Consider the following 22,643-nt stretch of genomic DNA (forward strand, 5'->3'; position numbering starts at 1 on the left):
ATGCTTGCTTTTAAAAGAACTTGCATCTAGTTTTCATAAAAGCTTTTGAACCATGCAAAAGTGGAAACATCACATTTGAAAATTAAATAACACTAGTGTTTGCCTTATTCTGTAAAATATTCTCTCTCTCCTCTTTTTTTCTTTGGCCATGCCTCTCTTTTCTTCTCTAGAGTCCTTTAGTTTAAAGTCCAGTACTTTCATGTTGCATTCCTAAGCTTACACAAACTTTGTATTTCGTCACAATCACATATTTGCTTAAGATTGGCATGCGTCTCCTTAGAGAAGGGACCTACCCTGAGAGCATGAGAGCCCATCCCCAGCCAACCTCAGCCGAGGAGGACACTACAAAGGGAAGACATAGTGTGCTTAGATGCAGGAGCCTCAGGTTTTTCTTTCACCAGTGCTCAGGTTCTAAGAGACCTAGCACAAGTACTGAGGGCTTGGTACCTTTCCTAAAGGTTACGGGATCAAAATCACCACTCATTACAAGGTTAAAGTTCCAGGACTGAATTTGAGTCTCCACCAGTATTTCCATACTAACAGTCTTAACGTCCAATTTTGACTGAGTTACCAGTCCCAGTCTGTATAAACATTAGCAACCCTGTTCTATGGATGAGAAACTCAAGTCATAGAAAGGTTAAATAGTTTACCCAAGATAAAATAGCCAGTAAGTGAGAGCCAGGATGTGGACACAGGTCAGCCAAACCCCAGTGCCTCCATCAGTTCCCTTTATCCAGATGGGGCCTTGAGCCTGACACTAAGTGAAGGAAGTTGGCAAGAACCATCTGAGCATCTGTTATGTTGCCTAGTAATTCATATTTTGGAATCTTGATATTTAAAAAACCGTAAGAACTCAGTTCTAACTATTGTGGGTGGCTTACAGAAAGCTTAAAGTTTAAGATAATGCACTTACTAAATATGAAAAACTATAAAGATAGGGATTTCCCAGAGACACATCAACTGTCATGTGTTTATTTAGACAACTTTGTTAGGGACCCAGAGAGACATGCAAGAGACAGCAGAGATTACTTTAGATTCAGTGTCTCAGAGAGGCTGGTGGCTCGTTATAGAAACCAAGACCACTCAGGAATCTAGGTATAAAATATCTACATATCTATATCTATACCTAATCTTCATCTGGGGGACACTAAAATGAAAGAGGAAAGTTTTGCCCGTGAAATTTATTGATTATAAATGTTTTAAAAAGTTGGAACATTCCACTGAGGGAACCGAGCTAACGGAGAAGAAACAATCTCTTCAGAATCCACCGGAAGGACAGGGAGGAGCCAGCCCAGCTGGACTGAGCCCAGAATGTTGTCAGGGCTCTCTGCTTTTTGTGACATGTAATATTTGTGACTTTTAGAAGAATAAATGTGCTGGACTGCAAACAATGCAGCAAGGACAATGTTAGAAAAATTAAATGGAAAAAATAAATGACAAGAATTTAAAAATTAAGCAATGTCATAAGAAAAGCAGAAATGTGACAAATGGAAGAATAAAACTGGCAAAGTGATAACACTGCGTAACAAAATTAAGGTTGAAAGATTGAAGATACACATGTGTTAAATAGAATAATAAAAGCATAAATAAACCAAAATAAGCACTTGAATAATACTAGCATCAGCTAAGAAAATAGTTACAAAAATTATTTTTAAGGGATCAAAGAACAGTTTGTGTTTTCATTGTTTATTTTTTTATTTAGAGGAAAAATGGATAGAAATAATACAGAATTTCAAAAAGTCACTAGTTGATAAATTACATATTGTTATATTACAAGTAATTGCTCATCACAAAATCAAAGCATAAAAACTAGACAAACAATGACGGCACAAAACATTCTGTTTGATGAGCCAACAAACAGTATGATTATCTGTCTTGCACACTTAAACATACATGCTGTTATATGCTTTAGAGTACTTTCATTCCCTTTCATTATCATAATATCTGTTACACATTTTGGATCTTAATTAATCTTTCAGTTTTTTATTGTTATAACTAGAGAGAGAATACAATATTTATAAATGTAAATCTGATCTATTTGACTTATGAGAATAGTCTTAATTTGCCTCCATTTACCTATAAAAGCCTCAAGTTCATCTTTTTTATAGCTGAGTAATATTCCTTTGTGGAAAAAAAATACCAATCTTTTTCTCCATTCTGCAGTTGATGAGCATTTTGGTTGTTTCCGAGATTTAAAACAAGTAGATGATATGCCTCAGTAGCCGAACTATGTTAGTCAACTGGAAAAAATAGCAAAGAAGCCTTTTTGGGGGGTGGGGTACCAGGGATCGAACTCACTGACCTAAATCCCAGGCCTTATGATTATGTCTTGTAATCTGAACAATTACATTGACGATAGCAATATTAACCAGTGTTAATTTCCTATTACTTTGTTCTGAAATTGTGTCATCATTTTTAGTCTTTTTTTGTTTTAAAATACAAAAAAAAAGTCAGTAATAAAATAACTTATACAAAGCAGTAAATTAAGGAACAGTTTGAAAACAATAATGACAAAATTCACAAGCTAAAATGACACTTAATAGTTGTATTAATATTTAACACTGACTTCTATGTAATAGGCACTTTATATGCATTAACTTCATTCAACTTTATTAAAATAATTAGGACTTTTTCAAAATATTTACATAAAAGAATGTTTTGATTAGATGAGGTGATAGAGGAAGCAGATACCAGAGCACAATACCAAAGTAATTTTTTTGAAAGTTAGCAAAATGGACCTGCAAAATGTCTATTTTAATTCTTTTTCTCCTGTAATTATATTAAGTCTAGAAAGCTATCAGGTGCTTGGTCTGCTACTTTTCATTTCTCCTTTATGCCATAAGTTTCTGAATTACCTGGTGATATAAATAAATGTGTGCTCTCTTCCTCTCTTATTGGATTATCCTTTTCTATTTTCAATCCTTGGTTTTAAAATCCTCCACCCATGGACTTCACAGCCTGGAACCTACAGGGTAGGTTCAAAAACTACAGTGGATTTTTTTTTTTTTTCTATTTTCTTTTTTGTCTTTTTCCTTTTTATCGGTACCAGGGATCGAACTCACGACTGCCTGCTTGCAAGGCAGGCGCTTATGCCGCTGAGCTAAATCCCCAGCCCCACTACAGTGGATTTTTAAAGTAAAAAATAATTATTATGGTAAAAATCGTATTTCCACTAATCACCCTTTTATCATTCTTGCCATTTTCTGAGCAGTTCTAGAAGTCCTCTTTCCTGAATGTCGTTAGATTCACTGTTGTGGTTGCCTCTGTACTAAATTTTGTTGTCATTTTGACTTTGGGGAAGAGCCAGAAATTTCACAGTGCCAGAGCCAGTGAGTAAGATGGATGGGGACCCCCGTAATGTTTTTATTTGGTAGAAGTAGCTTGAAAACCTTTTATCAACTAGAAGGGATCAAAATACACTGTGAGTGTTTAATTTTTTTGAATGTATTTAAGTAAAAGACAGATTGCCATTAATTTCCTTCAGGATATTCTTTCTCATTTTGGACACACTTGTCTCGCCATTCTTGACAAAGTATCTTTCCCTGTAATTTTTTAAAAACTTAAACGTTCACCATACTTTTCAGTCATCCCTTGTATGGTAGTGAGAAAACCTAAGATCCTGCTCATCTCACCTGACTTTGCTCAGGCCTGTCCTCTGGAAGTACTTCCCATACTGCTCTGTGGCTGGCATGAGTGTGCCTGCCTGATACTTGCCTGTATTTACCAAGAGCATTGAAAAATGGAATCACAGTTTCATGTCCTACCCCTTCATTCAGTCCTGGCACACAGTAGGTGTTTAATGAATACTTTTTGAAATGAGCCTAGTTGAACTTGTTATCAGTGAGGGTTTTGGTGGTGGCGGCCATGTTTGTGTTTTGTTTTGGAGGCGTACGTTTCATCAGCCAGGAGATTGCATTTGGGAGTTCCTGCTCACCTACAGCCCCCACGAGCATATTTTTTTTGCTTTTGTTTGCTTTTTGCAGAGCCTCTCCCCCAAAAAGAATAACATCTTGTTCTTTGTCCTCTTCTTTCTGTTTAGTCTATCTTAGTACCCATCTTTTACTTCCAACCTTGTACGCTGTAATTGTCACCAGTTCACGCTAGAGCTCTGTTACGTGTATTTATTCAGAGCCCAGATACTTGTTGCTGGTTTTTGTCTTCTCCATACTTTTCCTGTGAGGCAGGTGCTATCTGTGTGGCTTTGAGTTGAATCCATGCCGCATCGCTCCCTTTTTATCCACTCCTTTGTTCAGAAGACATTGTCTTACCATCTGTTATTAACCAGTAATTGTGCTGGGAATACAGACAGAGAAGACAGCCTGGAGACCTGTACCCACTCACCACCGTGTCTAAGCTCATTTCTGTGTTGAGCCTATTTTATTTCTGTATTTGTCCTGAAAAGGGAGAAACAACTAAGAGCTTTCACAGGTGACTGCTTTATATCCCAGACCATTCTGAAATCACTGCTAATGTTCTCTTTGGAGAAAAGAGCCCCAGTTCCCTTAGCCTTTTGATCCAATACGTGCATTCAGCCACAAATCACTCTGCTTCTTCAGTGAGCTCTGGAGGTCGCCTCACAGACCAAAGACCTAAGTGAGAAGTAACCTTTATATTTACTTTGTCCTTCCTTACAAATTAATATTCACTATAGAAAATGTAGGAAAATCACATGGAAGAAAACTATTGCTTTTTTTTTTTTGCATCTGACCTTTGAGCATTTTGTATATAAGTGCGTGTTTTTGGTATGGGTATAGAAAAGTTACATATCATTTTGTAACCTACTTACTTCACTAAAAATACATTATGAATATTTTCCATATTATTAAACGTTCTTCTCAAACATAACTTTAAATAACTGCCATTAGAACCTGTTAGAGGGCAAGTGGATAATTTTTTTTACTATTATTAATGACACTGGTAAGTTTTTAACACAGAAAGTGCTGTGCATGTTATTATTACTTCCTTAGTTAAATTCCTAGAAATAGAATTGCTAGATCAAAGAATGTGAACTTTGTGATGTATTGTAAACTGTTCTGGAAAGTTCTATTAATTTATGGTTCCTTCTAGCAGTTTATGATAATTCCCATTTCCCCACATCTTCAGTGTCAGTGTCTTCACAGGTTTTGGAGCTTTGTGAATTATTTTATTTTAATTTGTATCCCTTTGATTACTAACAAAGTTGTACATTTTTCATGTTTATTGGCCTTTTACATGTATTCTTGAAATATTCATCTTCTTCTTACACAATATTAGTCCTTCTGTAGTGGGCCAACATTTAGAAAACAGAAATTCTGCTTTCAAAGGAGGACTTAGAATAAGACCCTAACTCTCATTGTATTTCTTTGGAAAGTTTTTCATAGGGAAAGCAGGACAGCTAGTAATATTGGTAATGATTTTCTGAAAAGAAAAAAAAATTATCCTGCGATCAAAATTAACTTGGTATTTTCTACATTTCTAATCTATTATAAAAAGTCAAGAGTTATCAAATAGAGACTAAAGATAAGCTAAAAGAGCCTCCTGATGTGTTGGTCAGTTTAAAATTTCTTTGAAGGTTTACTCTTATGTCTAGTTTTAAGCTAAATAGTTATGTCCTTGACGAATTGATAGCTATGTTAAAGAAATAAAATCTACATACACTTTAAAAGCTTTCTTAAGATCCTAGATAAACTGGAGTCGAAGGAATGGTCCTTTGAGTGGTAGATTTGTTTTCTTACTCTGGATGCTGTGTCTGTCTCCTTGAGTCTTCTTTCACCATGTGTAAATAGCCTGATCTAGGACGCTGAACTCTAACATCTCTCCATTATCTGCTTGGCCTTTCTCATTCTGCACCAGCACATGTATAGAAAACCCCAGTCAGCCTTTCAGCCCTTTACATAGCTGGAATATTTCCACGGGGGAGATTTTTAGGACTGCTTAAAGAGAAACACATCAAAATTTTAAAAATCAAACACCCTTACACTTGGATGAAAATCCCAGAATAAAGGAAGACATCCCCTAGTATCCACTAGCATCTCTAGGGTGATGAATTCAGCACTTTTGAGTATATAAATTATTTCTGAGCTCTTGCTGTCTTTTCATCAGTAAGTAGAATTTTCAAACAACAATATCCTCCCATAAGCAAATGAGGCCCGATGGAGCTGGCACCCCATTCTAGCACATCCCCTTCAGCATCCCCCACCCAGCTTCCCACCATATCTCCCCACCCTTCTGTTAGCTGTAATGACCCTGCAAACACTAAATGGCATTTGAGTGCATTAAGCAGCAAACTCTCCAGTGACATAGCAATTATGGCTCTGAAATAGATTTGGTGCGTCACGGAAGATAAGGGTTTTGAAAGTTTCTGTTGTGATTATAGCCTGTAACTCCCACAAATAATAGGCTTCAAAATAAGAGGCTGCCAACGGAGCCTTTGTGGCTTTGTCTCAGTGATGGCACGTAAATTGCTATTAATGTCCTAAGTGTACTTGAATATGCCAGTCTTTGGGATGTGGAGTTGGCTCAGTGTCTCTCTTTACACGGCATGTCATTGTTGCTCTGATAATCTGGGGTAATTGCTGTCTCTTGCATGGTCAGAAAAGTGTAAGAGGTTTAGCTGCCTGTGTGATGGTAAATAGCCTCAGGATTTACACTACAAGGGCATCTGCACAGAAGGGCTGTGTGTGTTCCATATGTAGCCACTGCTCACCTTATAGTGCACATGCGATCTCTCTGTGTGCCCTGTGTAAATAATAGTGTTGTCAACAAAACCAAAGCAAAATCAAAACGTTGTATAGGTGGAATGAAGAATTCATTTCTGTGATAAGCCAGTCAGGAAAAGTATACTGAGAATTTTAAAAACTTACCCTTTGCTTGAATTATCTAGATTTAGCTACATGCATAACCATGCCATCTGTTGCCTTGGGTACCTTATCTTTTCCAGCATTAACAGCTCCTGTGTGCATATATGTATGCACAGATTCTATAGATGCTATGAGCATGTATTAGTATGTGTGACTATAAGGAAGTATGTAGAGTTGACGCATGTTTTTAACATTATGTTGCTGTGTCTAAAGCTGTGTGTTTTAGTTTGTGCAGTTCTGAGCACAGAGGATGTTTATTCAGACAAAAATAGAATTCTCTTCACCCAGACACCTCTATTTAGCTAAATCAAGCCAAGCTTATTTTTCTTTGCCAGGAGATCAGGATAACCTTTGAAAAGTTAAGTAAAAACAAACTTGAAGTTTTAACCTCCCATATGTACATTAAACTTAAGGACCAACTAAGTCTATGGGAAACATTTTGTGTAACTGTCCAGTTTATACTTTGAACAGAAATGAGAAAGAGTCAGGAAAATGTACACTGTCTTCTATTACATGTGAGCAACAGAGCAGCACAAGAAAAACTGCTCTCAGTATCTCACATGCCTTATGTAGCAGTATTGATCCTGGGCTTCCACACCACATTAATTTAGAAAAGGATAAATCATAGAAGGAGCCAAAGCAGATCATGACCTTGGAGTTGACCTCTAATCACTCCTGCAGCAGTAGGAAGCTGGGAGTCCTGCTGGTGAACTTGACCAAGCATCCCCCACAGAGCCGATAAAATTTGAGATGGTGACGTGTATTCATATTAAGTGAATGTGGATCAGGTTGCCCATGTTATTATTCAGGTCTTAGGCCAGGACTTTGCATTGTGAGCGTAAGAGAAAATATATTACTTGAACTGGCACAGTGGTGCCACTCCTGCAGATCCCACTGCAGAAGTACAATCCCAGAAGGGTAGTGTATTGGGTAGATGGGTACATGGGTTGTGGCTTGCTAGTGGTATGGATTGGCATCCCCTGACTTTTGTGATGCTGGTCTTACCATTTATATGTTCTAGCATCTACTGCTTATCACAGAGATTTCCCAAAGAGACCCCAAAAAGCATATGCTGTCAGCAGCCACTTTGCATGGGTTGAGCACACACTCAGATGACCCCGGCTTCTGATGCCTGCAGCTCCCAAAAAGCAGTGACACTTACTGGGGACTAAATTTGGTAGATTCTAGTGTCTGAGTTCTGGTTTCTTGTCCTGAGAAGTAGGGATGAGCTCACATTGGATATATGTTTGAGCCCCAGAGTGAGAGTATTACCCCTTCCTGACTGGCAGTGTATGTATAATGGACTGCAGTACCCAGGGGGCCCTGTGGGCTGCAGGATACCCACAGAAGCCTTCAAAGCATTTGTGTCTTTGTCCATTCAACTCAAGTGCTTAGTTGAGCAGCTAGTGTGTCAGACATGATCTTTTCCTCTACGAGTTTCTTAATGATTTACTGTCCCACTGGGGGTAATAATCAAACTGAGCCCTGTGTATGGCCTTTAAATCCAAACATAATTGAGTCTTATCACTCTTCTTTGATGCCATCTTTCTCGCACTGTGCTGTGCTCCTTCTTTCTGGCCTTCTTTAGAGCCTTTGGGTAGGCTTCCTTTTTATCTGCCTCAAAATGCCTTGAACCTACTTTTTGCCTAATTTCTGTTCATTTCCAGGCTGACTTGTAGAAACCCCAATCAGGTCATTATTTTATACTCTCTCCTAACACTTCAAACTATCTGTACTCTACATATGTTCTTTTGATTATCTACCAGAAGAAGGAAGGCTCTTTCCCATTGGACAGTAAACTCCTTGAGAGTAGAAACTGTACTTTTTAAAAATTGTGTTTTATCTATCATCGTACGCACAGTATGTAGAAAAAAGATACACTGAATATTTATTTGCAGAATAAAAAAACTAAACTGTTATAGTAGGAAAAAATATCTGGTGCTCCCATGAAGATTTAAAAAAGGTAAATAGAAGCTACATGTGATTAAATGTCAAAATGAAGGGTCCATATGTTATGGCACTAGCATTTAAAGAAGCAGGTGAGGTGACATTGGGTTTTGAAGAAATCTACAAGAAGGTGATGACCCTCAAGCTGAGTCTTGAAAGATGATGTGGATTCATACTAAGAATCCAAACAAGGCCAGGCAAGAAACCCTTACCTGGTTTGTCTGTAATGAAGGCTCTCACTTTGGCAATGGAGAATCAAGGATTTCTTTGCAGCATCTTAAAGTCCAAAAGTCTTTCCAGCAAGGGTATAATGGGACTCAAGAAGTTGCAATAGGAGCCAAACCACACAAAGCTGTGAGACGTGATACTGAGACACAGCTACCAGGGTCTGAATTGGTGGCGGTAGTGGGCAATCAAAGAGGGTACTGCCAACTGTCAAGGGGTCATGGAAACAGAAATCCAAAAGCCAGGAACAGGACGAGGTGACCTAGACAGAGGGCTGACTTACAGGAAATACAGTAGCATGGAGTGGTTGATGAGCTGAGGGTCTACAGGAAGATTCACTTCCAAGAGCAAGGCTTTGCTTTAATCTGAAAGGAACTGCAATAAATAGCAGGAAAATAAGTAGAAGTTAGGTATAGGTTTGGTAGAGACAGCCATAAACGTGTTTCTGTGTGAAGATATTGGTGTAAAAGGTCAAAGTAAGACAAGCAATAAAATTGATTCTGTGTTACCTGTAGACCACACCAGTTCAGCAGATTTCTTCTGAGAGTGTAGATGAAGCTGCCAGACTTAGCAAGTGGAAATACTGTGTGTGGGATACTTACGCTAAAACGACGATTTGTTGTTTATCGCAAATTCACATCCAATGAGGTAGCATATATCAGTTTCATTAGCAGATCCCATGGTACCTCCCTGTAAAGAGAAAACAATTCTCTGTAGAACACTGAAACAATTCCCTGTAGGCCATTTGGGGGCTGTGATCTTGTGTTACATGTTTGGAGTTCCCATTGTGCTGAGGTAATGGCACAGGGACTGATCAAATTTAGGGCAGAACTTGTCCTTTGTCCGTGTCCTGTGGACAACATTTCTTGCTCAAATTATGTGTATAGCTGTGGCATTGCAACAGCCAAGATTCAATGTCCTTGCCACCCATTTTCTCTGAAAACAAAGCAGAGAAGTAAGTATAAATAATAATCATAGCTATTTGTTTGGAATAAACTATGAAATACTGGACCTCCCTAATGGCCATTTAGCAAGAGAAAGGTTTACTGTCTAGATGCAAAAGTTATCCAGAAATTTGTACTTGCTTCTGCTTTGCTTTTGCATGTATTCCAGATGTTCACAGCTTTGTACATGTAATACCAAATTATGGAATTTAGGGACCCAATACCAAATGTCCTTCTTTAGTCGAGAATGAACATTATAGTGCCACTAACTGTACATTTATGATACATTTATCCAAGTCTGAGATGTATTCGGCACTGTGACAGGCACTTTGAATCAAAGATAAAATCCCTCACCTTGTTCTCTGGTCTGCTAGGTGAGATGGTCATGTGGAATAACCAATGCAATATGGCACCTCAGGTATCATAGTTGGGTACATGCAGAGGACTGGGGAGCCTGCGGGTGAAAGACATTGTCAGGCACCAGGTAGAGTGACAAGGATACTTAAACTCAATCTTGAAAAACACAGAGAGTTAATGGATGTAATGAAATGAATGAGAACACTGTTTACAAAGGGGAAGAATCAAGGCTGCTCTGTTGTAGGAATTCCTAAGTAGCCAGAGCTGAGTGAAAGATTAAATGAGAGTGGAAGTGAGCATAATCAAGGACACTGTAGACTTGATTAGGATGCCAGTGCTCGTGGCGGCCAGTGGGAAGCCAACGAAGGTTTAAATGAAGAGGTGCCGTATTTACAGCCACATTTTGGAATGACCCTCACTCTGGTAGCAGCTAGAGAGAGGACTGGAGGAGAGCGAGACTGGCTACAGATCTCCTTACCAGTGTAAAGTTCCCAGGGAAATTATGGATCAGAAGCTGACCCTTAGGGGACTTTCCAGTAGCATCTCTTGATTCCCAAAGTGTCCCCTGGTAAGTGCTCCCTGTGTGGTCTAGGGAGTGTGTTACATAAACCAGGAAAAAACAGTTCACCTGGGTTAACAGAGTAATGAAACTAAGATGAGGCTTCTCCGGTGTAAGCTGACATCTCCGGTATATATTGAATATGCTGTGTGTGTGTGTATGTGTGTGTACGTGCGTGTGCACATGTGTAGCATGTGTATGGATGGGAAGAGAAGAGCTGTGTCTCTTTGTCTTCCCCACTGGCTGGCCCCACCAGCACCTGGTGATTGAGGGCCTGGAGCACGTACATCTCACCCCCGCTGAAGCCATCTCTGGTAATGGCATCTGGCCCGTATGCAGATCTAGCTCCACTCCGTGCTGACATCAGCTGGTTTGTGGCACCTCAGCGTATTTCTGGGTTGCAAATGAGAGTTTCTTAGTGCCAGGCTCACTTGGGCTGTCACATCAGGTGATGAATTCTCTGCATCAACAGCGTGCTGCTAAGGTAAGCACAGAGGAAGAGCCTGAAGAAGAGGAGATGGGACAGGCGCTTCTCAGTTCAGCAGGCAGAGCTCTGGCCTAAAAGCACCTCTGGATCCACAGCCACTAGGGAGAGGGAACTATAGGAGGTGCTGTTCTGGTTGAAGGAGGTGGCAGGGAAGATAGAGGTCATGGTTTCAGCAGTAATTCTTTCAGGTTTTTGACACAAGGTCTTAGTGTGAAGTTCACACTGGCGTTGAACTCACTGAGTAGCCCCAGCTAGCCTCAAACGCATGATCCTCCTGCTTCGGCCCCCCAGCGTTGGAACTAGAGGTGTGCACCACTGTGCCCAGCTTCAACTCCAATTCTGCATCTTGTGTTTTGTCAGAGAGACTATGCAGGCTCTCCTCAGACAGGCATGCTTTGCTTTATCCTTAAATAGGATTCTTGCAAGATTTAGTATAGCAAATTATGTGCCAAACTCATTAGAGTAGGCTATACAAATACTCTTTGTTCTGAAATATTTTATTCCCAGCTATGTTTAATGTGAATTTCGAAAACACAGATTGTCTTATCTTGGAAAGGTGCTGTGTGTTGTCCCACTTTGACATCCTCTTAGTGCCCTCTTCCATGAAACTCCGGGTAGAGCTGGCTATACAGGCCTTAAGCTTCGTCTGTTAGAATTAGAAGTCAGTTGGACCATGCTTGCCCTGAGTGCAGTATTGCCTGTAGGAGCCGATGTAGCCTCTCTTCCTGTCCTCCATTAGGAATGATTTCGGAGCTCAAGAAGACACTTTGGCTTTTGCAGATTCCCCCTCCCGGCCCTGGAACCCCTCAGGGTGGTGTCTGACTTTAGCATTTTGAAGACTGCATCCAGAAATCAGAGAGAAAAGTGGAAAGTGCGGGTGCAAAAGAAACAATAAAAGTCTTACTTCCTGCCAGCCCCAAACAGCTGTTAATGAGAGCATCTCCTCCTCTCTCACTGGGCTTAGAAAATAAATGCAAAGGTGGAGCTTCCTACTTAATATTCACCCGCAGGGGAGGAAGAGGGAAGAAATTGGTCCCCAGGGCTACCTCAGCAGGAAGCCAGGTCAGCTGTTTCCCAAGAAGGTGCAGCGTCTGAATGCCTTACATTAAAGCGGGAAGGATCCAGCTGAAGAAGCCAAAGTGATTTACCGGGAACCAGGAAGTTAAATTTGCTCACACTTCTGACCTGCTGGTTTCAGCAGCATTGGCAGCCAGCAGTGTAGACAGTGTAAAGCACCTCCAGAGAAAAGAGTCCTTCCACATTTCCCAGTGTTAGAAATGCTGGTTCTACAGAGCACTTGTTTGGTAACCTGGACCTCATAGGCTGCGGTGACCTAAATTTGGCAACAAGTAGGGTGTTGTGGTTGTAATATCCTGGGGAAGGGTACCCCACATAGGACTCTTGGGACTAATTAGGAGGGTCTCAGGTACACAGGAGTGATCCCAATCTGACGCAGTCATTCATGCCCATGTATGTGTCTCTGTATTTATGGGTGGCAGAGGGATGGAAAAAACTATAGAGGTTTATTGTAGGTATTTGTTTTTGGTAGGGTGCTCTGTGTATATTCTTCAGCAGGCATATTTCAGTTGGTAGGTTTGATATCTGGTTGAAGTTCCTGTCTCACTGCCTGTGAGTTCTCTGTATCCTCTGGCGTCTTGTGCACTGGCCCTGAGAAAGTAGAACTTTTAAGAAGAGTTCAGATGTTTACTATCTGAGTTATTTTGGCCCAGAGATAACTCAGAAAGAATTCTCCCAGAACCATCAGGACATTAAAAAATGCTTTGCCCACTCCTTTCTAATGAAGAAATGAAGAGTTCATTCTCTTTACTCATGACTTCACTGGTGGCACCAATTATTATTATTTTTGTGGAATTAAATAGTAGTTGCAGGTAGTGATATGTGACTAATGTGATGAAGCTTCTTTGTGATATATGTCATGACAGGGATGCTAAACTTTTTCAAAGGGCTTCCTTATCTCCTTGTCTTATGCAAGGCTGATCCTAAAAGATACGGACTTTGAATTTTTCTTTTTCTTTTAATAGTATTTTTCACTGCATCACAAATTTGTATGTAAAGAATCTTTGTCATGTTTCTGTAAAATCTCATACTGTTCAACCAACCCACACACCAATACCAAGCCACATCCTCTATACCTATCTCTATCTATCTATCTATCATCTATTATTTATCTACCCTTATAGCTATCTGGTAAACATACACATTTAAAAGGATTATTGAAACAGACATATCAAAATGCTAACAGTAATTATCTCTTAGTAGCAAAATTATGGGTATTGAATATGTCCTTCTTTATGCTTTTCTGTTTTCCAAATATTGCATGATAAGCATATCTTACTTTTCATACACACAGACAAGAAAAGGTAACGCGCTAAAAAATTTTCTATGGTTAAAAAATAACTGCTGTTCTCAGCCAACCTAAAATGGTACCAGGATATATACGTTGTGATTGGGGAGGGAGCTGAAAATATCATCTCTCCACAATGTACTAGCGTTATGAATCTGAACTCATTCTGTCTTGATTTGAATTATACGGCAGTCTTGGCCCCGAGAAGATGAAAAAGCCTTCTCTTATGAAAGAAGGAATTATTTTCCTCTCATTGCCTTCTGTAGAATATCCCTATCATGAACAACAGGGAGAGGTCTTCCAACAGGCACAAGAGGGGTGGGGAAGCAGCTGATGGGATTAGGAGCTGGGAGACTAGAGGTCAAGAGCACTTAGTTATTCATGAGCCTGTGCTGCAGGGGACATGTTCTTGGCATTGCCCAGGATGAATGCTTGCCTCTTGGAGCCCATATATGCTCAATAAGAGGGGACAATAAAATTTATCCTCCTGGTCAAGTGACCGTTGGGAGCTACTTTGAATTAAAACCCCAGACTTCCCGGGGAATTGAGGCACAATTTGGGTAAGCCAGTAACAATGCCAAGGAGGTGAAAGAGGCAGACAAATGGGAGCCAGACCCAGAGATTAGAAGGCCTGTGATCCATCTTGGTCATGGAACCCGAAGGCTGATTTGCTCTTACACCTCTGCTTGTCCGTGAATGAAATATGAACAGACATTTGTTAACCCCTATTAAGCACTAGGTTCTTTCCTACGTACTATGGATTATGGTACAGTAGAAGTGGTGTTTCTTCCCTAGTGAGAATAACAATTCCTGTCCTTTCCACTCCAGATTTTTCAAACAATAAAATACAATAGAATAAAGTACAATAAAGTACAATAGAAAACATATAAGACCTGCTTTGTTCAACATTAGTATTTATAGAGTTGAAAGGACACAGTGATTAGTGGGGAAAGACATTTTCGGACAATTATGTTTATTGCCTTAGGAATATGCACAATTATGAACTGTGCACCCTGAGTTAACTTCTATAGCAAATCTTCCTTCAACTATTTTCATTCTGGAGTGATCTTTGAAAGTGCTGGTCACTAAATGAATCCTTCTAGAGCAACTCCATTGTTGGGGCAGCGTTTAGATCTAGAGCCTTAGAAAAATAACCTCTGAAGGTCAAATCTCGCTGCCCTCCAATACATTCAAGAGGCAAATACTACAGTCTTGGCTATCCAATTTTACCTTTCATGTTCCCCAGAGCTACCCTCTGTTTCTCAAGGCTTACTTGAGTGAGTGTTTCTTCCACAAGGTCCAGAAATTCCTGCTCCAAATGTCACAATGTGACTAGTGTTTTCTGCAACCTTCCTATTACTGGGGCTTTGCTGGTTATTAGGTTCTGCTTTGAGTGATGGTGCATTGGTGGGCTTGTCTGACCTTCTTCCTTGAGGATGTTGCCTTAGCTCACTCGTCATCACGTGCTTCAGAGCTTCTAGTACAGAACTTTGCATAGAGCAGAGATCTGGAATCCCATAAGCCTAGAATACTCAGAGCTAGGAAGGACCTCAGAAAACAACTGGGCCACCTTTTCTGTTTTTCAAAATAAGGAGGCCAAAGAGGTGAAGATACTTCACTATTGTCAACAGCTGCTTGTTACCAACAAGGGTCAGGGTGAGACCCAAACAACAAAACCACCAGTCAGGTCTCTGGACTTTTAGGATAGCATCATTGCATCAACAGCTGGGACTTAATCAAGAGGTCTTTGAGAAGTTCAGATGCATCACACATGTGGGAGGTCAAGCCCTGTGCCCAAAGACTCCCTGGGAGAACCTGAGTCACCCATGGGTGGGGGGAATGTCCCCTGTACTACACACTGTGCTAGGTCCTTTACACAAGTTGCCTCGTTGTCATTGTCTGCTCAAAACAACCACCCGATCACAGAGAACTGACTTCTCTCCCTTTTTCCCTTCTAGGCTAATGGAGGTTGGCAGGATGCTACTACCCCTTCATCAGTGACCTCCCCTACAGAAGGCCCTGGCAGTGTTCACTCTGATACCTCCAACTGATCTCCCAGCAATCGCATCCCGGCTGACCCTGTGTCCCAGTTGGGGCAGGGGCAGGAGGGAGGGTTTCTCTCCCAACGCTGAAGCGGTCAGACTGGAGGTCGAAGCAATCAGCAAACACAATAAGAGTCTCCTTCTCTTCTCTTCTTTGGGATGCTATTTCAGCCAATCTGGACACTTCTTTATACTCTCTTCCCTTTTTTTCTGGGTAGAAGCCACCCTCCCCTGCCTCCAGCTCTCAGCCTGGTTTCCGTCATCTTCCCTGCCTGCTGTCCTCTGTTCTAGCCTCCCGGGGTCCCTGCCCTCCATCACATCACTGAAGGATATTTTCAACAATTAGAGGAATTTAAAGAGGAAAAAAATGACAAAGAAAATAATAAAAGTGTTTGTATGTTTTCATGCTGGTGGTTTGAGGAGCCAAATTTGCCTCCCTTGGATCCTTTTCTCTCGATGTTAACAGGCAATCCTTCTCTGTTTCTCTTGTTGTTCTCACTACCTCTTAGCAGGAATATGCTCCGTTGCCCCCTCATCCCAGGCCTCCCTGTCTCCTCTTGCTCCTCCTCCCTGGGGACAATCCTGATGGGCACTCTGGCCTCTTTCTTCCCAGCTCCAGGTATTCCCTGGGGACTGCTCTCGGTGGGCTTCTCCAGGTGCCCCACTTCCCAACCTCAGCTTTACTAGGTGGATTCCCAAGCGAGGAGTCAAACAGCAGGGAGGTCACGAGGAACAGGAAAGGGAAAATCCCTACAGCCTTTCTCGCACTCCTCACAACAGCCCCTACTTTCAGAGGCACAGTCTCTGGAGACCGTCACACACCTAGGAAACACTGTCCAGACCTGACTGCAAATCAGGCTTCCGTGAGGCATGGTGATGAAGGCCATCAGTAAGGAGTAGAAGTTCTGTCCCTGAAACCCTCCAGTGTCCTTCACGCCTGTGCACACACACATGGGGATACATGCACACTCGCACGCCTTTACTTCTTTCCCAAGACACCATGTGCAAATGCATACATTAGCAGTCATAGCACTCTCTCTGGTAACCTTAGGAGGGGAGCTAGCAACCCTGAGTGAAGGTCACTGACACAGAGAAGCAATATGTGCCTGGGGCTACTAGGACCAGCAAGCCCACCAGCACACACCTACCAGTGTAGCTTGCATAGGACTTTTCTTGTGACGAAGATCACGTTTCCAGGGTCAACTATTCCTGTTCTTGCCACTTTTGGAGCTCTCAGGGAGCCACACACAGTACTTACAAATGTCTGTAACGGATTTGCCTGTTTTATTTTTGTTTTCCTAGAAGGCACATTGTATTAATTATCCAAAGTACTCTATTGCATCAAGTTCTTGAACCTGACCTTATCCTCAGGAGGAGAAAGTGGTGTAAGAATGTGGTTCGAGTGAACGTTTTGCTAGCTTAATTTGATGACATGAGAGGCATCGAAAAGGGTGATAATGTTTTCATCAAAATCATCACAGTGACTTGTATTCCCTGGGGATATGTAAGAGACAATAGCTTATGCTAGAAAGTTACTCTCCCCTGTCACCTGAGCTTACATTCTTCATCGCCAATTCTGCCAGCAATAAAGATGGCAGCTCTCCCTTGATTAAGGAAAAGGAGGTCAGATCTTTTGGTTCCTAATTGTCTTCATCTGTAAACTGAGAATTATTCTGTTTGGCTCACCAGTAGGCATGTGAGAGACTGAATAACTTGAATTCATTAATAATCTGAAAATGTGAAGTTAGAAGGAAGCGACATCCCTAAGATAAACTTGCTTGTGCTCTGTCAGGACAATAAGTGGTTTTCTTGTCATTGCCATGATGACAAAGAGTTTTTTAGCTTTTGGGTGGGTGTTGGTTTGGTTTTGGCCTGTTTGGTTTCTTAGGGTAGAAGAAAGCTTCCCAACTGGGAAAATAGTACCAGTTCTATTTGTACTTGAATCCATTGTGTAGCTTTAAAAGCAACTGACTCCTATCACATCCAGTATGCTTGGAAAGCTTCCAGGGAAGTTTAGGAGACCCTCTGGGGTGAGGATGGCCAGACAACAGGGTTGTGAAAAGTCTGCATACTACTAGGGTAATGAATACTCTGTGTGTGTGTGCAAGAAGATGGGGATGCTACCTAAGAAACAGGATTTGTGTATCTGAAGAAAATGAAAAAATAAATATAGGCAAAATGCAGTTATGCCTAGATGACCAAGAACACTAGAAAGACTATGTTTAAGTATCCTATATTCAAACAGTGGTAGATGATAGGGTAACGAGAAGGCATATCTTTGTGACAACTCTAGTGATGAGAGCCATGGAGAAGTTTGTCTTAGGGACAGAAATACACAGGGAGTAAGCACATAGGAACACAGTTGAATCACATCATATGACAGGGCCAAGTATATAAGAGAAACAGAAGGTTTCTCTTGGAAAGGAAGAATGACTCCCACTGTGGATTGAATGATTGCCACATTAAGTTAATGAAAAATATCAGAGCAGTGCTACATTTGCACAGCAGTCTCCCCCACCCCCAAGCAGCAGTTTGCACTGGTGGTCACCTCCCACAGCAGTTTCCCCACTCAGCACTTTACTAGGTTCCCTTTGCATCCAACACCATTCTCACAGCCTCCCCTTCAAGCTCATGGCCGCATCCAACATGGCGGCCACAGAGCTCTCCATATTAAGCTGGAGCTCCCAGTGGCAGCTGAAAGGTAGGGTAAGAAGTGCGTGCCTCTGGATACACAGAATTGGTAGCAGGTCAATCCCACAACACACCAAAATGTGCCCAGGGATTTCTGTACAGTTTCCCCCAGGAAATGAGAATAGACCTTGGGTTTGCCCACCTGTAACTTCATCATATCCTCCTCTCCATCCCGAACTCCTCCTTCTGGCGGGGAATTGACTCCTGGGCAGTACTTGGGCCAAGTGGCACCTTCTTTTGATTTATCTTTTCATTTTGCTGTGGTGGTGATTCTTTATTTGCTAGTTGCCTTTTCTCACACCTTGTTCCCCACTTTCCTTCTGCTCTTTATTTTTCTGCCCAGAAAAACCTGACTTCGATACCAAAAAAGATGAAACTACAGAAACTCAAATTTAAAAAAAACTTAAAAAAAAACAAAAAAAATACTCAATGATTCTTTCAGCTTTATTAACATTTTCCATTGTTTCTTGCGACTTGTGTCTTGTTCTTTGTAGTATTGATGATGAACATTTGATAATGAATGTTCTTGTATATTCAGATAAAGAAAAAACCAAAAAAGCGGTCTGAATTTAATAGTGTTTATAATAAAAATTTTAAAAATGACCCTCATAGCACGCAAAACAGGATGGGGAACTCTCCTTCTTTCTGTGACAATACGCATCATTCCTGCATTAGTTTTTAATACCAAACTACCTACATTCATCATTTCTCCCATTTTTCTTTTATTTTCTTGCATTTGTGAATTAGTTCAAGAATGCTAGAAAAGTGTCGAGTTGTGCACATTCATTTCTTGTTTCACAATGTTTAAAAGTGACAGTAATTCATTTTGTAAACTAAAAAAAAAAAGGTTGGGATAGTGAGCATAATAGGTACAACCTAACACATTATGTTTATTAACTTTGAGACCCAGAAATAAATTCTTTTCTTTATTCCTGCTCTTAAAAAATACAAAAAAAAAAGTTTTGTGTTATTTTTGGTTTGTTTATGGGGGGCTTTTTTTTTTTAATTGTCAGGATTATGATCTTACTATTTTTGTTCAGTAAATATGTATACAAGGTGATGTGAAAAGATGACATTGGTAGAATAGCCTGTTTCCTTGTTCTGCTTTGCTTTGGGATTCAGCTGAGGTCAAAGACGGAAACAAAGCCCATGTTGATGTCTCCTTGCTGACCTGCATTTCCCAGATGTGTGGCACTCCTGAAGTCCCTGAGAAAAGTAGTCTGGGACTTGTGTCCCCTTTTGGCTCTTTAAAACTTCAAGGAATAGTCCAAGGGGTCCTTTTATACTGTAAGAAGCAGTTTTTGCCTTTGCTGATTCTGAATATCGCAATCAAATGCTTTCTTTCTCCATGACTAATAACAATATTCCATGAGACTTCAACTAGAGGGGATTTTTCTTTCAGAAGAACTCATAGAAGATACTGGCTCAATAGACACTATGGGCTTCATAAAATAAATGCAGGAAGCAAACTCTGAGCCTGACTGCTTGCTGATCCTACATCGTGATTTTGAATGAAAAGGTGATTAGATATTGAGCCATACTCCATGCTGTAGTTTTAATGCTAAACCATTAAGCATAAATTACTGACCTTACCCATCTATACGTCTTAAAGCAAATCACAAAACCAGATTGGTTCAGAATGTTTTTATTAGTTATAGGAAAAAGAAAGCAGTATTATCCAGAAGAAGCTTAATTTAGACATCTCTCAAGAAAGTAACATGAAGAAAGAATGGAGAATTTTGCAACAACACTTTAGGAAGCATTCCCACACAAATACAAGACACTCTGTAACTCAAAACGAAATAATGACGAGCTTTTCACATCACCTTTATGGTTTCAATCCCTAGCTCAGAGCTTTCTGGAAATTTTTATTATTTTTTTGTAAACATTTTTTTTTCTTTTGTTAAAAGGAAATGTCCCTAACCCCTTTTCTCTCTTATTCTTTTCTTTCGTTTGGTGTTTTCATTTTGAAGTGCTTTCCTTTGGCTGTTGGTTTTATCTTCCACCTCTCTCCCCCTCCCCTTTTCTTGTTATTCAGAATATAAACTTGCAAAGCTCTGCTCTGTTTTGGTTTTGAAAGTTTTAAGCTTTTCTGCTTTTGTGAGAGCACAGGCTTCTGTCCCTTTTGATTCCAACTTGAACTTTTGTGTTCTCTAATGATACTAACACGGTGTAGGTTTTACAGTCTCCTAATTTGTACTGGTAATGCATATTCCAAATAAATAGTTTCTTTTGTTGCAAAATGTACATATATATTTGTATTTTGTGCAAATTTCTTCTCTTACATGTTGGCAATTTTTCTTCTCCCCCCAAAAGACCTGGTATAGTGTGGATGATGGTTGATTGCCCTAATCAGCAGTTTTAAAACCTACATACCATGATAGGGAGGCAAAACCTCATGGACCACCTGCCCAATGAAGGAAGGAAGGAGTTACTTATGGGCAAACGTAAGCTGTATTCGAGGAAGGTAGAGCATCATCTTTTCTCTGTCTTTGACAGCAAACCCTACGTATTCTAGTCTTTGACTATTTATTCTTTCCTTTTCTTTGCCTAGGGTGATCTGGCCATAAGAAAACATATGGTCCCCAAAAGACGTTTCAGGGAAAGGAATCTAGGTAACAAGTAGCACTCATTTGTACGTTCTCAGAAATACCCTCCCTATCACTCCAGTAGGTCTAACATGCACCTGCTTTCTGTCAAATATCCCATAGAAGCATCTGTCCTGACAGTGTGCTCCCACTAAGCGAGCTCCTGACCTTTGAGGTCACAGGATTGATGTTTCACCTTCCACACCTAAGTCTGTGCATCAGCATTCAATATCAAGTTCCCATCCACAGAACTTCCTGTCCGGCTGTTGACAGGTTCTTCTAAAAACGTTATTCCTCTAAGTGAGCAGTGCTCTCTCATTCTTCTAGGAGGAGAGTGAGCCCCTCTGAATTTAACATCGAACTACCAATCGTGTAGGTCCTCATCCCCCTCACAATTCTACTCATTAGAAACTAGATCAAAGAGTGGAAAGCCAATTGGGAACTAAATGGTCATTTATTGGTGGACAAGTTAAGTGCCCTATGACCTCTTAACTAAAAAGCTGTCTGCTGATTTGGGTGTCTTCAAATCTAAATATTGGTACACATTTAAGGATGCAAGGTGGGCTCAAACTACTTCCCCTTCTCATTATATAGAGAATCATGGACCTATCTTCCCCATTTAGTGCATTACTTGGAACTAAGTCATTGGGAACTAAACTAAAATTCACAGTGCCTCAAATAAAATCCAAATTTATTTTTCATTTGTATATAGTAGCCTCAGACAAATGTTCCTGTTCAGAGTGCCTCTTCTCTATGCAGTGGTTCAGCAATCTGGTGCCTTCCCTTTATGACACGTCCATGTAGGAATTTGTAGGCTTCTTCACTGAGGTGGCAGAAGGGAGTCTGAAGAAACCTCGCCTATCTCTTGAAAACCTTGACTAAGGCCTCTCTTTCACTTTCCTAAATATAAGTGCTCGAAGTTTGACGGGGGACCCATAAAAGTAGGCACTCACTAGGCAACCACTTTCTGGCAATAACACTAATTTTGCCTTCATGGTTGTCTGACTGGACGTGCTCCAAGTGGAAATATTTGTAGTCATTGAGCCAGATACACTTTCTTACTTTTCCAAAGAAATGATAGAGGAAGGAGCGTCATGGGAACCAGAGATATTCATTCACTTCATCATTGCTCTGTGAGAGGAAACAGACATGTATTGTCTATAGAAAGTGGCAAGGCAGATGAGACAACTTCAGCAAGTCACAACCCTGTGATGATGTGTCATCTCAGAGGATCTTCTGGTGTCCAGTAGTCAGTCCCTTTAGGGACTAGATGGTAGAATGTCAAATACAGTGAATGTTTAATTTTTAAAGTTTATTATGGTAAAAGACACATTATGATTAACTCCCCTCAAAATATTCCTCCTTGCTTCAAACAGACTTGTCCATTGTTCTCTCCACTTTCTAAAGCAGTTCTGAAAGTCCCTTTCCTACATCTTTAGTGTCACTGTTGTGGCTGTCCCGTGGTCCTGAATAGATTCAACATGCTTACCTTCCATGATCGTTTTGATTTTGGGGAAGAGTCAGAAGTCACACAGTGCTAGACCTGGTGACTAAGGCAGATGAGGACACATGTAATGTTTTTACAAGCCTGAACGGCGC

At 40.6% G+C, this 22,643-nt stretch overlaps 1 protein-coding gene across 5 annotated transcripts in view; it reads left to right on the top strand.

Moving 5' to 3' along the window:
- Nucleotides 1-22,643, top strand: part of Pbx1 (PBX homeobox 1) — a 302,933-nt gene that overhangs the window by 249,154 nt on the left and 31,136 nt on the right. For 3 of the 5 annotated variants that reach the window (XM_003468637.5, XM_013151218.3, XM_013151216.3), the window contains one exon: nucleotides 15,682-20,703. The exons of the other annotated variants lie outside the window; for them this stretch is intronic. In XM_003468637.5, the coding sequence (XP_003468685.1) occupies nucleotides 15,682-15,774 (93 nt within the window). In that variant the 3' untranslated portion in view covers nucleotides 15,775-20,703. Of the gene's footprint in view, nucleotides 1-15,681; nucleotides 20,704-22,643 lie in introns of those variants that run through there. 5 annotated transcript variants of the gene reach the window in all.

Source organism: Cavia porcellus, unplaced genomic scaffold (genome assembly GCF_034190915.1).
Source record: "Cavia porcellus strain 051 isolate PalLab524CR breed Dunkin Hartley unplaced genomic scaffold, mCavPor4.1 scaffold_7, whole genome shotgun sequence".
Lineage (NCBI taxonomy): Eukaryota > Metazoa > Chordata > Mammalia > Rodentia > Caviidae > Cavia > Cavia porcellus.